This window comes from Aulonocara stuartgranti (genome assembly GCF_965226115.1).
Source record: "Aulonocara stuartgranti genome assembly, chromosome: 13".
Classification (NCBI taxonomy): Eukaryota; Metazoa; Chordata; class Actinopteri; order Cichliformes; family Cichlidae; genus Aulonocara; species Aulonocara stuartgranti.
This window is the reverse complement of record NC_138949.1, coordinates 11,838,051-11,850,210: the sequence shown is the minus strand read 5'-3', so window position 1 is coordinate 11,850,210 and position 12,160 is coordinate 11,838,051. Positions and strand designations below refer to the sequence as shown.

Below are 12,160 nucleotides of genomic sequence, written 5' to 3'. Positions count from 1 at the left end.
CTTACATTATGTCCCTGAACGCAACCCCTCCCCCAACACACGCACACAAAGAAATGGACACAATCAACACGACGATAATATTTCTTCAAATATTTATAGATTTTTATATATTTATAATATGCTTATCACTTGGTTCATTCAAACACGTACACGCATACAAACAAAACTAAACATTAGGAACCTTCAAGATGCCAAAAATGCAAAGGAAAAAAACAGAAAACTAGCAGGAGGGGCCAAAATACAACTTAAGCAACCTAAAACGATGATCTTAAATTATGCATAGCTTTAAGTCATTAACAGAAATATAATATTTCCTTCTGTCAGAAAATCTGTCACATTTTCTACCTTTTACATTAAAAAACAAACAAACAAAAAATACATACAAACACACATTTGGGTTGAGAGGTTGTGGTTCACATAAAGTTTTTCATACATTTCATAGAGAAAATCAGTAAACAAACACAGTAACATCATGTCCACGTAGGATCAGGAAGAAAAATAAATCAGGTCGAAGCGAAAAGGAATGAGTTAACAAGAAATAATCCCTTTCTCAAGTAAGTGTAAGACATTAGTCGTCACCGGGTGCTGCCGTCACCACAAAAGGGAATAAAAACTAATTGTTTCACAGCTGTCTTAGAAAAAGAAACGAAATGCACCCTGGTTTCTTCCCACATGAAACAAGGTACCAAAAACATGACCTATTGCATGTCTGTGTCTGATATTGCTTTCTGGATTTGATTTATTAGTGGAATTAAATCAAGCTCAGTTTGTGTTAAGGCCACAGATCATTGGCTCTACTTAAACTGAAGTAGCTGAGGGGGAAAAAAAAGTGCTTCTGATTCTCGTTTAAGAAACCGTGAAGTGCAGTAACGTAAGTGGGAATGTAAAGAAAGGCTACATGGATCCTGGAGTGGGTTAAGAAAAAGAAACAGCTGCTCGGCCATTTCCCAGACCGATGTGTGTAGTGTATATGATATCAGCCGACGCGACGCTCTTTACTAAACCCTCCCACACCCACTGCACCCTTTTAGTAATGCTGCACAGGTGCTAAGTAAGTGTGGGAGATCAGTGAGGATCACGGAGCATTCAGGAAATCACTCTCTCCTCCGCCTTCTTCCTCCTCCGACTGCAAGCATCTAACAGTTTGTTAATTGCTTTCTCAAAAAAATAAATAAATCAGCCCTGTAAAGTAGTGAAAAGTGGTTCTTGTGCATTTAAGCGACGGGCAAGACAGAGATGAGCCTCCATGGTGTTTTTAAAGAGCAAATGGGCTGGTTTAACTAAGGGAAGCCTTAAAACAAGGAGCATTGCAGCAAATGTTACATCCACATTCACACAGTCAAGGGCAGCATCGTCCTAGCATGCAAAAGCAGGACAGAACAACAGGCACCCACAAGGTCCCCTCGGTCCGTCAACTGAGCTCAGACACAAAGTGAAGCAGGTCTGTGACTCTAGCGTTCAGATCTGAGTGGAGCAGACAGCGCGGCAGAGGGACGTCTCACTCCCGCAGAGCGGGACCTCTCCTGGCGACAGACGCGAGGAGGGGGCTCCCTTCCCTTGCAGCCACTGCAGCGTCAGCAGGACGCGTTCACTGAGCTGGGGCGGCGATCTGTCAGACCGCACGCTGCAGGAGACGTCGAGGTGAAACACGAGGGTCTTCACACTTTGAGTCTGGCTTTGTCCAGACCATAGCAGCTTACCAGGAAACGGCTAAATCAACACCAGCCAACAAAAACACATCAGCAGGAATTAAAGACTCGACAAATGAAACACTCTCAGAAATACATCTTGTATAAAGTGTCTGATGCAGCCTCAGCCAAATACTCAACCATTCCTGCAAGAGTCCATTTTAATGTATTTATAAATATATACTTATGTACATATAATACTATTTTCATAATCATTTCTTGATGCTGGGAGTGGCGGCGGTACAGTTTGCTCTGCTGGGGATGGCTTTATTTAAAAGTCAGGGAGGGTTCAGAGAGTTTGAGGACATGCTGACATGTCCTCCTCTCTGTCAGTGCAGACAAGAGGAGGAGGAGGAGGAGGGGAGGTCCTCTTGCTGAGAAGTGGACAGGCGCAAACATCACACAAACACTCATCCTGCAGCATAGCTGCTCAGGAAGGAGTAGAACATGGGCAGCTTCATGCGCTGCTGGTCCCGTCGACACCACGCCATCACCGTGCCCTCGCTGTTGGCCGTGTAGAGGTGGTGGCCATCACACGAGTACGTCAGGCTGAAGCAGACACGAGAGGAGACTGTTAGACTTAAAATGCTGACGAGCATACAGGCGTGGCATAAAAGTACAAAGAGAACAGCGCGCAGTAAACAAACCTGATGATGGGCTTGCTAGACTTGGGAAATGTGATCTCTCTCACTGGTTTCAAATCCCAGGTGCTCCATAACCTGAAAACATATCAGAGATTAAAAAAAATAAAAAATAAACAGTACAGGGAGCGGGATGTCAAACTCATTTTACATCGTGGGCCACATGCAAGCCCAGTGGGCCGGACAAGTGAAGCTCCTGTCAATCCAAAGACATTTAACTACACATTTAATTCATGGGATCTCTTAATATGAGAAAACCAGCAGTGCAGTTTCAACAGGACATCTGGGATTTTCTACATGACAGAAATTCTGCTGCAGTAAAACAAATCTGTCAGCACGACTCCTTGGGCTTAAATTATAAGAAATAAATGTGTAAAATTACAATGTTCTGGTAGCTCTTTGCTCAGACTGCACTCCAAGTATAAACGTTTTTGGTCATTCACAGACAATTTCCTATTTTATTCTCCTTTTTTAAAAAACTTCTGAGCTATTGTAAAATAAATAAATTCTATAGCAGAGAGTGAAAAACAGGAACTTTCTGTCATGCAATATTTACTTATTTACAGTTAGATCCATAAATACTTGGACAGACAACTTTATTCTAATTTTGGTTTGTAACATCACCACAATGATTTTTAAATGAAACAACTCAGATGAAGTTGAAGTGCAGACTTTCAGCTTTAATTCAGCGGGTTGAACAAAAAAATTGGATAAAAATGTGAAGAACTAAAGTATTTTGAACACAATCCCTTCATTTCAGGATCTCAAAAGTAATTGGACAAATTAAATAACTGAAAATACAATGTTCGTTCTTATAACTATATAAACTTCTATGACTATATTTAAAATATGTTTGAGTAAACATGTAAAAAACCAAGCTTGTGTCAGTGTCCATATTTATATGGACCTAACTGTATTAATTACTTTGGTGAGTGGCCATGGAGTGGATCTATATGAGAAAAGTCAAAAAAGTATTCCCTCCTCCAAAATTTCCAAAGCCGTCTAGTGGAACAGGACACAAACGTAACGGCAAAAGAAAAGTTTTGCCTACCTGACGACGCCATTCTCCAGCCCACCAGCGATGACGTTGACAGACACGCCCTCCGGCTGGTTGGAGAAAGCCAGAGAACAGATGATCTCTCTGCAGTGGACATGCCCAATCAGGTCCCCGTTCACCGTCCACAGGCGAAGGTCGCTGCCTCCTCCCTCTGGAAACAAAAGAAGAGGAGCCATAACTCACACCAAGGACCAGAAGACACTTCAATAACCAGAAGATGAGACGCGATAAACACTCTGGTTATAAAAGAAGACGCCCGCCCCCTCATACCTGAGTCACACACTGTTGCGATGTCCCCTGTGGTCTCGCTGGCAGACACAGCCATCACCGGGCTTTTGTGGCCTGTGAGACTCTGTACATAACAGAGTCTGGAAAACACAGAAGTACTCAGAAACCACACAAACACTGCATAATGCAGTTTCTTCTTCTTTAAAAAAAACAAAACATAAAAACCTTTCACACACACTGACCTGTTCAGGTCCCAGAGGATGCAGGTGCCATCATTGCTCACACTGATGAGGATGCTGTAAGGTTTGCAGACAAACAGGCTGGTGACTTCGCCCGTGTGCCCGTACAGGTGAACCTGAGATTCCACCTCCATCTCTGATGGCTGTGGAGGGAAATACATGTTAGAGACCACACACAGAAGAAATACAGATCTAAATGTATCTGTGACTCTTATATATTGTGTCTTGCTTTTTCCTAAAAATCTCCATTAATTAAAGTCAAATTGCCTCTCGGTAGTTGCTGGAAGTCCAGAAAAATGGCAAATCCACATGTCTACTGGTGGGGACTGACGAGGTCTGAAAGCTTCTCTGATGACTGAACTCTGAGACCTCTAATCCCACTTATGGGCTCAGTGGAAATGTGTTTCAAGGGCAGCTGTGATGTGACTAATGAAGCTGAGCGTTTGAGCATGGTGAGGCTGCCTAAAGAAGAGGACGGGGGGGTAGGGGGGGTGTAATCAGCGGTGGGTGGGCGGTTTGGGTGTTCGTGTGCAGGCGGAAGGTTAGAGGGGGACGTTGCCATGGAAACGCACCGTGGTGCTGGTGAAGCGGTTGCTGTAGGCGGTGATGACTCCACACTTGCTACCCGTAAATAGCTGGCAGCCATCGGGCACCCAGGCGCAGCTGGTCACCTGGAGGAGAGGGAGACGGACGGTTGGATGGAGGAGCGCACACCAAAAGCCAGATAACTCTTATATAACAGGTGGTCAGGATTTGTCGAAGCATAAACTGATGCGTACCTGGTGAAGCTGTGAACACTGAATGAAGTTGATAGGTGGCTCGCTCTGCTTGCTCTTCAGCCTCAATATGTTGTCCGCGTAGCCCCAGCTTAAGATGGCTGACCACTGGATGTCTGTGCTGTGCATGCTCCGCACACCTGCAGAGCAGAGAAGAAAAATTTAATGCGAGTCAGCGGGGCACTTGTGCAATACTTTCTGGAATGAGTCTTTGGGCTTCCTACCCTGCTCCTTGCTGTAAATCATCATGAGGCAGAACTTGCTGGAGAGGCCGCAGATGGCTCGCGTCGGCAGAGCCAGCAGGGATCCGAACCTCTCCCCGTGCGGCTGACTGAAACACACCACTGGGTCCGGAGCGGAAGGTGAGCCCACATACTCGCCCCACTTCAGACCTTTGATCCACGGCAGCGGACTCTGGGGAGAGGAAGAGAAAATTGCTAGGTGAGGAGCAGATCATTTCACGGGTGGTGAATTAAGTCATGTCTTGCTCAGCGCACAGCAGGCTGCCAGAGTCACAAACACCACAGAGTTGATTACCGGGCAGACTATTTCCTTGGCTGGTTCTCTGCTTTCTCTGAAGGCCAGCTGGACCAGGAGGCCCATGGCTGCTGGCAGCTCCCCCTCCATGAGTTTGGTGCTTGTCCTGCTGATGTGAGAGGTGTTAAAGAGCTGCCTGGGCGTCTGTCCGTATGTCTTGATCATCGTCTCCAGGGCCCGTCGCTGAACAGGGTCTTCTACAGCCGAAACATCCATGCCAAAATAGGTCTGTAAAGAGTGACATGAAACTGGTGTCTGAGCGACAAAGGTTTATTATTTATTTTTTTACACTAACGTCGAGGAAATGCGAGAGTCAGCAGCTACGTACAGCTGGGTGGAAGACATTGATGGCCTGGACCGCTGCTTTGCCTTTCTGCTTGAGCCCGAACACCAGATCGATCCACTGACACAGCGTCTGGGAGACCTGATCAGACTCTAGTGCTTGTCGGTGGATGAGGATGAACAGACGTGGGTCGTTGCGAGCCCACGGCGGTAAATTCACATGATTCACCCTCTCGCCATTCTGACGAACCCCGAAATCAAAACCTATCCAGGCAAAGAAAAAACAAAAAAAAGAGGAAATTCTGAGAAGATGAAAGATGAACGCACAAAAGCTAAAAATAGGAAAGGAAAACTAATTACCTTCTCTGTTAACCAGGAATTCTGGGAGGTAGAAAAACTCTGGGATGAGCTCTTTGACGTCAGTCATTGACTCGTAAGAGGACAGACGCCACGTAGTGTTCATGGAGTGAAACGTCCGGTCCGGGATATCAAAGCTCTGGTCTGATTAAGGCCGGAGACAGTCTAATTACAAATTCGACTCACTGATTGAAAACATCTTTCATGACCTTAAACACCACGGTCGCTGAATACGTTTACAAATCACATAAAAAGATGCCTCGGAGGATCAGATGAATGCAAAATAAATTAAAGAGAAAGAAGCGAGGAAGGGGAAGGGTGAGGAGCTGATCAGAGAAGAGTGTAAAGATGAAGAAGGCTTTCATGAAGCAATAACACAGACACTGCAATCCTATGTTAGATCTGAGAGCACCGTGCCAGATTCAGGCTTCACATAAAAAAAACAAAACATACTGTTTGGTCAGTATAAGTATAGCATCATTCATTTATTAGAGGCCCAAAACAATTAACCATAACCATAAGATTTTCTTCTTGTATTCTGAAGGAGGCTTAATGTTGCGACTTACCCTGATAGGCGAGAAACATCTTTGTGAAAGGAGGCATTCGAACCAGGAAGTGCAGCACAGTGCCGCTGTTGGAGTAGTGGGAGCCGTAGTGGTAAGGCTGGACGGGAGGCATGGGGTCGTCCTCACGGATGCCCTTCTTGTACTCCTCCTCCAGGTACTGCACGAGGAACACGTCAGTGTGTTTTTATTTATGGAATACGCAAAATGCTCGAGTAGCACGTGTTGAAACAGACACGAGGACTTACCCTGTAATTATCCACGTAGCGATCCTCTTTCTCTTTGGACTGGACGGCGATGGGTTTGCTCAAGTTCCTGCGTTAAAATACGAAAGCAAAAAATTGTTGAGCGATGACATCATCAGCGACAGAAGCGTTGACTTCAAAGAGACGCCAGTTCCCTTTCACTTTTTCTCAAAAAAATATAACAACAGTTCAATGTTTGCCTGGATTCATAATACTTTAATAGAAAAGCTTTAAACGGGAGGCTTTAAATTAGCTTTTGTGTCAATGTCAACTCGGGAAAAGATTCGTCATCCAGCACGGACCTGTAGATGTTTGGGTCCTGCAGGTCGAGAGTCTCGTTGGTGTAATCTCGCAGGATAAAGGGGAACACCGGGTACTGCATGAGGTCGTTGAAGGAGCGGCCGGCGTGCTTGTTGAGATGCGTGAGGTACTCGAAGTTGGAGATCTGACCCGAGCCCCAAAGCTGCGTGAGCGCCGTGATGTTTCCGTGCTCCAGCAGGTTGGGAAGATCAGAGGTCAGTATGTTGTGGTAGACGTCATCTCGGAACTGAGGCCAGAGCAGAGACACCACGAGATCATTTCCAGAGGTAGTTTAGAGACTTGACTGAAACATGGTGCTAACTTGCAAATGTAACATGAAAGATGAACTTTAATTTAAAAATATTTAATGGCTAATCCACATAAAACAATTAAATTACTCTTTAGTTTTAGTTTCATTCATTCTAAAGCTTCTCCAGCAAACCGAGCCTCAGATTCTGCAACAACTATGATAGAACATAACGATCTTTACAATTAAAAAGCTTCAAACCATTAGTAGCTCTGTGAGGCTTATATTATCGTAATGATGTTGAATTACGATGATCTCCCGACTATAATCCCGATCCACTGACATCACATTAGGTCAAGCATGCAAACATTTACACTTTAAAAATTCCATATCCTTCTGAACTTGAAATAAATACAAAAGAGAAATGGAAAACTTTTCTTCCTGCCTTATTGACAGAAAGGTTTTCAGAAGTCTGCAAACATTATCTGTTTGGCTTTCGTGTGCTCAGTAGGTCGGCACGCCCTTTGATTTTTCTGAATTAAAAGCATGAGCAATAAGCCATCTGTCTGACCATATTGTAACTTTCTCTCAGTGTATCACTTTAAGCCACTGCAAAATAACGATATATTTTCACAGCAGAGTGCGATGCTACTGAATCTTATTATCATGGCTTATTGTCAAGATCGATTTCTCGCACGGAGCACTACAGAGCCAGAGGTTTCAAGAGCAGAATACCAAAAAGGCAATTCAACAATTAACTCCCACAGCATTTATTTTTTCTTCTTCTGAAACTGTGATTTTGTCCAATCTTTCTCTTTGACCATCACTATGCTTCTTTGTTTTATCATTTTTAATCACAGTCCATCCTGTGCGGTTACATTTTATACTCAGATAAAACACAGACTGGAATATTTCCTCCTGTAATCTGCTGGGTAGTCTAGTCCAGTCAGCGCTCTGCAATAGTTATGTTGAACAGCTAAAGTAAACAACTTACAAGATCTACTGTTTATTAATCATGAGCATTAACCAAACCTTCCACAAACGATCCGGTGTCTTTTATTTAAAAGCCCCTCTGACTCCACTCACCTTGGAGTTGTCAAAGGCCAACAGCAGCGTCCTGCCGTTGGTGAGGAATATCTCCACAGCGTTGTCTCTTAGCTGCCACCATCGCTTGTGCACCTCCTTGATCTCCTCGTACGTCCAGGAGAAAGAAGGTGCCTCGGTCTCCCCGTGCAGGCTCTGCTCAGACACACAAACATGTTCGGTGTTGAGTAGCCAGGCGGAAATTATTGCAGAAATTATTGTCATTCCTCTGGCAGGGAACACGCCTGAACGGTGCTCTGGCTTTACCTGGTTGTCATGAGCGTCAGCAGCGTTGTCCTCCACAAAGTACATCCCACACTTTCCTGTGAGACAGCACAGGGTGAGAGTGAGATTTGAACGCAAGACAAACAAACGCTTCCTTTACTGAATAAATAGCAAATGCTTGTGTGTGATGGAGGAGCAATACTCCGCGGTGCCTCAGAGAGAGCAGATTATGGAGCTCTGTGTAAACAGTGGCCGGTGTCTTACCCAGAAGAAGCTCCCCTGCTGTTTCTCTGGAAGGGGCAACGCTGATGCAACGTCTGGTGAACCTAAGGACAAAAGAATGACGTTTTTCTTACAACCTGACATGACATGTTCACTTAAAGGGTTACAGGAAGAAAGAAGCAGGATGTTATACCTGATGGATTCACTGGTGGCTTTGTCTTTAACAGTGGAGGAGAAGGAGGAGTGAGTCTTATCCTCAAACAGGAAGGACAGCGGTGGCTTCACAGTTTCTATTAAAAAAAAAAAAAAAAAGAAATATGAGATTTGGGAGACACCAGTGCGACACAAAATTTAGCCAAAGAGCATTTTTTCCTCCCACCTTCAGGCTTGCGTCTGTCTTTGAGCAGGTATTTGTTTGGGATGGTGAGGTAGCATCTCTGTAGCCGCCGTCGCTCACGGTTCGGCCCTTCGGTGGGGTCCAGCTGCCAGGAAGTTGGGTAGGATGTGGGATCATACCAAACCGCACTGGAGGAAAAAAAATAAAGAAAAAGAAACTAAAAAAAGCACACTCAAAACCTTACATCAGTACAAAAGAAAGCTTTGCAGGTCTGAAAGGGAAGTATTTGATTTGTTTTATTCGCACTTTAACCAAAACCAACAAACAAGCAGCCACAGCGAGGATGACATGAGCAGTAATGTAGATCATGAACAACTCCTACCGGTCGTGTGTGAGCTGCTGCACCAGCTCCTGCCAGTGGCGGCTGGCACTCAGGTCGGTCTTGTAGAGGCCCCTGATGTGCTGGATGACTTTCTTTCTCTCCATGCCTTGCCGGAGGGACACAGTCTGAGTGATATCGGCTGCAATCTTGGATATATCCTTTGACTTTCCATCCAGCCTCTGGATAAGACTGCAGAGGAAAAATAAAAAGAGTGAGCGAACGAAATAAAACAAACTAACATATGATTCTGTCTGTTAACAATAGAAAAAAGAAAGAATTATACTCACTTCCTCTGAGCATTTGCCATTTTCTTTTCCCATGCCACTTTACTTGTTTTCTCTTCTGCTTCATACTTGAATTTTTCCTGTTGCAGGTAAACAAATTTATCTGAATAATAAGAAAAATGCTAAGCACAGCCTGTCAGGTTATCAAAGACAGACTTTTGCTTGCACTAAAGTTAATATATTTCATACAGCTGAAGGGAACAGATGAATTAGGTCAGACTAAAGCAGCCTGGAAGCTGGTGCCCTTTCCTTTAACAATGACTCTTTGACAATGACCGTGTAGGACGTACCTCTTTTATGGCCTTGAGCAAGTCTTGTTTGTGTGGAGCATTGGGTGGGATGCAGCGATGACCGCAAAGCTTGAGAGAGGTCATGAATACACCCACGGCGCTCTGCTCTTCTTTGGTGAGGTTATCCTTGTGATCGTGCAGCATCTCGTACAGGTACAGCGACAACTTTGGTCCGTGCTGAGAGCGGCGAGAGAAAAGAAAGTGCAGACTTTAGTTTATTTGTGTCTGAAGTAAGTCACAGACACTGGCTATTGGAGCCGAGCTTCATCTAGCTTTCAGTAAAGTCTGGCAGGGGGATGAACAGGGAAAGACACCAATTTTTGAACTTTTAAAGCTAAAGAGTTTTTTTCTGTACCTAATCCGCAATTTCTCTCATTATATAGATTAAAATGAACAGAAATATCTCACTTTAGGGTCTAATTCATGGGAGTTAACATGACAAATCACATTCACCTCTAGTCCAGGGCTGAGACTCTCCTTGAGGATATCCAAATGTTTGGGATCAAACACAAACTGAAGTGCCTCCTTCCTGTCTGATAGAGGAAGTGCAGGGCTGAGTGTGTGCACCAGCAAACGGCCAATTTGGACCCGAAAAGTGTCCCGACAGGACCACAGGATCCTTCGCCACTGCTGATGCGGGGCTCCGCCACGACCTGTGCTCCCCTACGGATACACAGTAGCAACACTAGGTTAGCCATCAAACGCTACAACGCTCAGAGTAGAGGTTTACAAATAAGAGCTTCTAAAGCATGAAAAAGCTTCAACTGGACTGCTGTCGTACCAGGCTGACTTTGATCCCGTCCATCATGAGCTGGAGGATGTCCTTCTGGAAGCTCTTCTTGCTCGCAGGAGGTAGAGTGAAGGGAGTTGGAGAGTGCGGGACAGAAGCGGAGCCACCATCTTCGTGCGGTTGATCAGCTGGATCTGGTGTGAAAAGCTGTTGGTCTGTGCACTCTGGGATATTCAGCAGATCAAATAAATCTTGACTCACATCTAAAATAAGGAAAACAAAAAAACAGAAGCAGGATTAGCGTGCAGTGTTCATAAAGGGTTTAGACCAGATCATTCAAAGAAACACCAGGCTGTGTACCGTGGTAAATGAGTCTGTTGACGGCAAGAACCACAAGCCTCTGCAGCCGCTGGACAAACTCGGTCTCACTGGCACGGATGGGGTTTTCCTGGCTCATCCTCCTCTGCATCATTTGGTTGAGCTCGTCACTGGCTACAGAGCGCATTCGCATCAGCAGAGAGTCAGTCTGGGCCAGAGAGAACCGGCGCCGACCTACAAGAACAATCTTGATAAGTGCTCGAATGTGGTTATAAAATTGGTAGTCTGGGATAATTAGCCAGTTTTCAGAAAGGATAAGCACACGTGTTTTTGGTAAAGAGAAAATTATTAGGATTCACTAATCAAATAGTCATCTGTGCTGGAATGCTTAACACTGACGAAGTTAAGCATTTGATCTCTCACACACTCACATGCACACAGAGAAGGCACCAGTAACACACTGGGGTACTGGGCAAATTAACCCCCAAGGTGAGGTCCTGGGGACAGGGTGAGTTCACTGCATGAGAGGGAAACATGCCCCTTGACAGGGAGGATGTTTTCCGCAGCTACCTGCGTCACAGTGGAGCATGTACGATGGAGCTCCAGTGGGGGAAGGGAGGGGGGAGTCCTGGGACAGGAAGCTGAATGGAGGGGACAAGGGGATCTGGCCATAGGAGCAGTAGTGCTGCCTGGGGATGCGGGGGATAATGGAGTCTTTGATGGCAATGGAACCTTCAGATCGGGATGAAGAGACGATCAATAAACAGACACATTTCTACCTCCAGCAGCACAGAAGCAGACTGCAGCTTTCTACAGTGCCAGAGCCAGTTTGAGACACTCACCGGCGATGCTCTTGCGTTTCTGATAGATGGCGTGATGCGGAGAGCTTGGAGCGTTAACAGAAGTGCTCAGTTTCTGAGGTTCCTGGTTGGCGGTCGTTTTTATAAACTCAATCGCCGACTGAAGGACACGGAACTGCAAAGCCACAGCCATCTCTGGGAAAAGAAAGATTTGTGTCATGTTAGAGCCAACCTGCTTCTGATGAGTGACTCAAGGTCACGCTCTTCATGCTACAGTCAACTGACAGGTTAGTCAATTTTACAATTAATTACTGCTCTTTGATACTGAC

General features: G+C 45.1%; 1 protein-coding gene across 5 annotated transcripts in view; it reads right to left on the bottom strand.

The window, feature by feature from the left end:
* Window positions 1-75: 75 nt before the first annotated feature.
* The window catches only part of lyst (lysosomal trafficking regulator), a 60,153-nt gene continuing 48,068 nt past the window's right edge, over window positions 76-12,160 (bottom strand). For all 5 annotated transcript variants that reach the window (XM_082557761.1, XM_082557759.1, XM_082557762.1 and 2 more), the window contains 26 exons: window positions 11,874-12,026; window positions 11,074-11,265; window positions 10,765-10,976; window positions 10,437-10,646; window positions 9,984-10,160; window positions 9,697-9,773; window positions 9,410-9,598; window positions 9,070-9,215; window positions 8,884-8,980; window positions 8,733-8,794; window positions 8,511-8,566; window positions 8,247-8,399; window positions 6,916-7,160; window positions 6,617-6,683; window positions 6,372-6,528; window positions 5,809-5,949; window positions 5,495-5,712; window positions 5,167-5,394; window positions 4,854-5,043; window positions 4,633-4,769; window positions 4,426-4,524; window positions 3,857-3,996; window positions 3,657-3,754; window positions 3,381-3,537; window positions 2,336-2,407; window positions 76-2,237 (listed from right to left, as the gene is read on the bottom strand). In XM_082557761.1, the coding sequence (XP_082413887.1) occupies window positions 2,099-2,237; window positions 2,336-2,407; window positions 3,381-3,537; window positions 3,657-3,754; window positions 3,857-3,996; window positions 4,426-4,524; window positions 4,633-4,769; window positions 4,854-5,043; window positions 5,167-5,394; window positions 5,495-5,712; window positions 5,809-5,949; window positions 6,372-6,528; window positions 6,617-6,683; window positions 6,916-7,160; window positions 8,247-8,399; window positions 8,511-8,566; window positions 8,733-8,794; window positions 8,884-8,980; window positions 9,070-9,215; window positions 9,410-9,598; window positions 9,697-9,773; window positions 9,984-10,160; window positions 10,437-10,646; window positions 10,765-10,976; window positions 11,074-11,265; window positions 11,874-12,026 (3,812 nt within the window). In that variant the 3' untranslated portion in view covers window positions 76-2,098. The remainder of the gene's footprint in view (window positions 2,238-2,335; window positions 2,408-3,380; window positions 3,538-3,656; window positions 3,755-3,856; window positions 3,997-4,425; window positions 4,525-4,632; window positions 4,770-4,853; window positions 5,044-5,166; window positions 5,395-5,494; window positions 5,713-5,808; window positions 5,950-6,371; window positions 6,529-6,616; window positions 6,684-6,915; window positions 7,161-8,246; window positions 8,400-8,510; window positions 8,567-8,732; window positions 8,795-8,883; window positions 8,981-9,069; window positions 9,216-9,409; window positions 9,599-9,696; window positions 9,774-9,983; window positions 10,161-10,436; window positions 10,647-10,764; window positions 10,977-11,073; window positions 11,266-11,873; window positions 12,027-12,160) is intronic.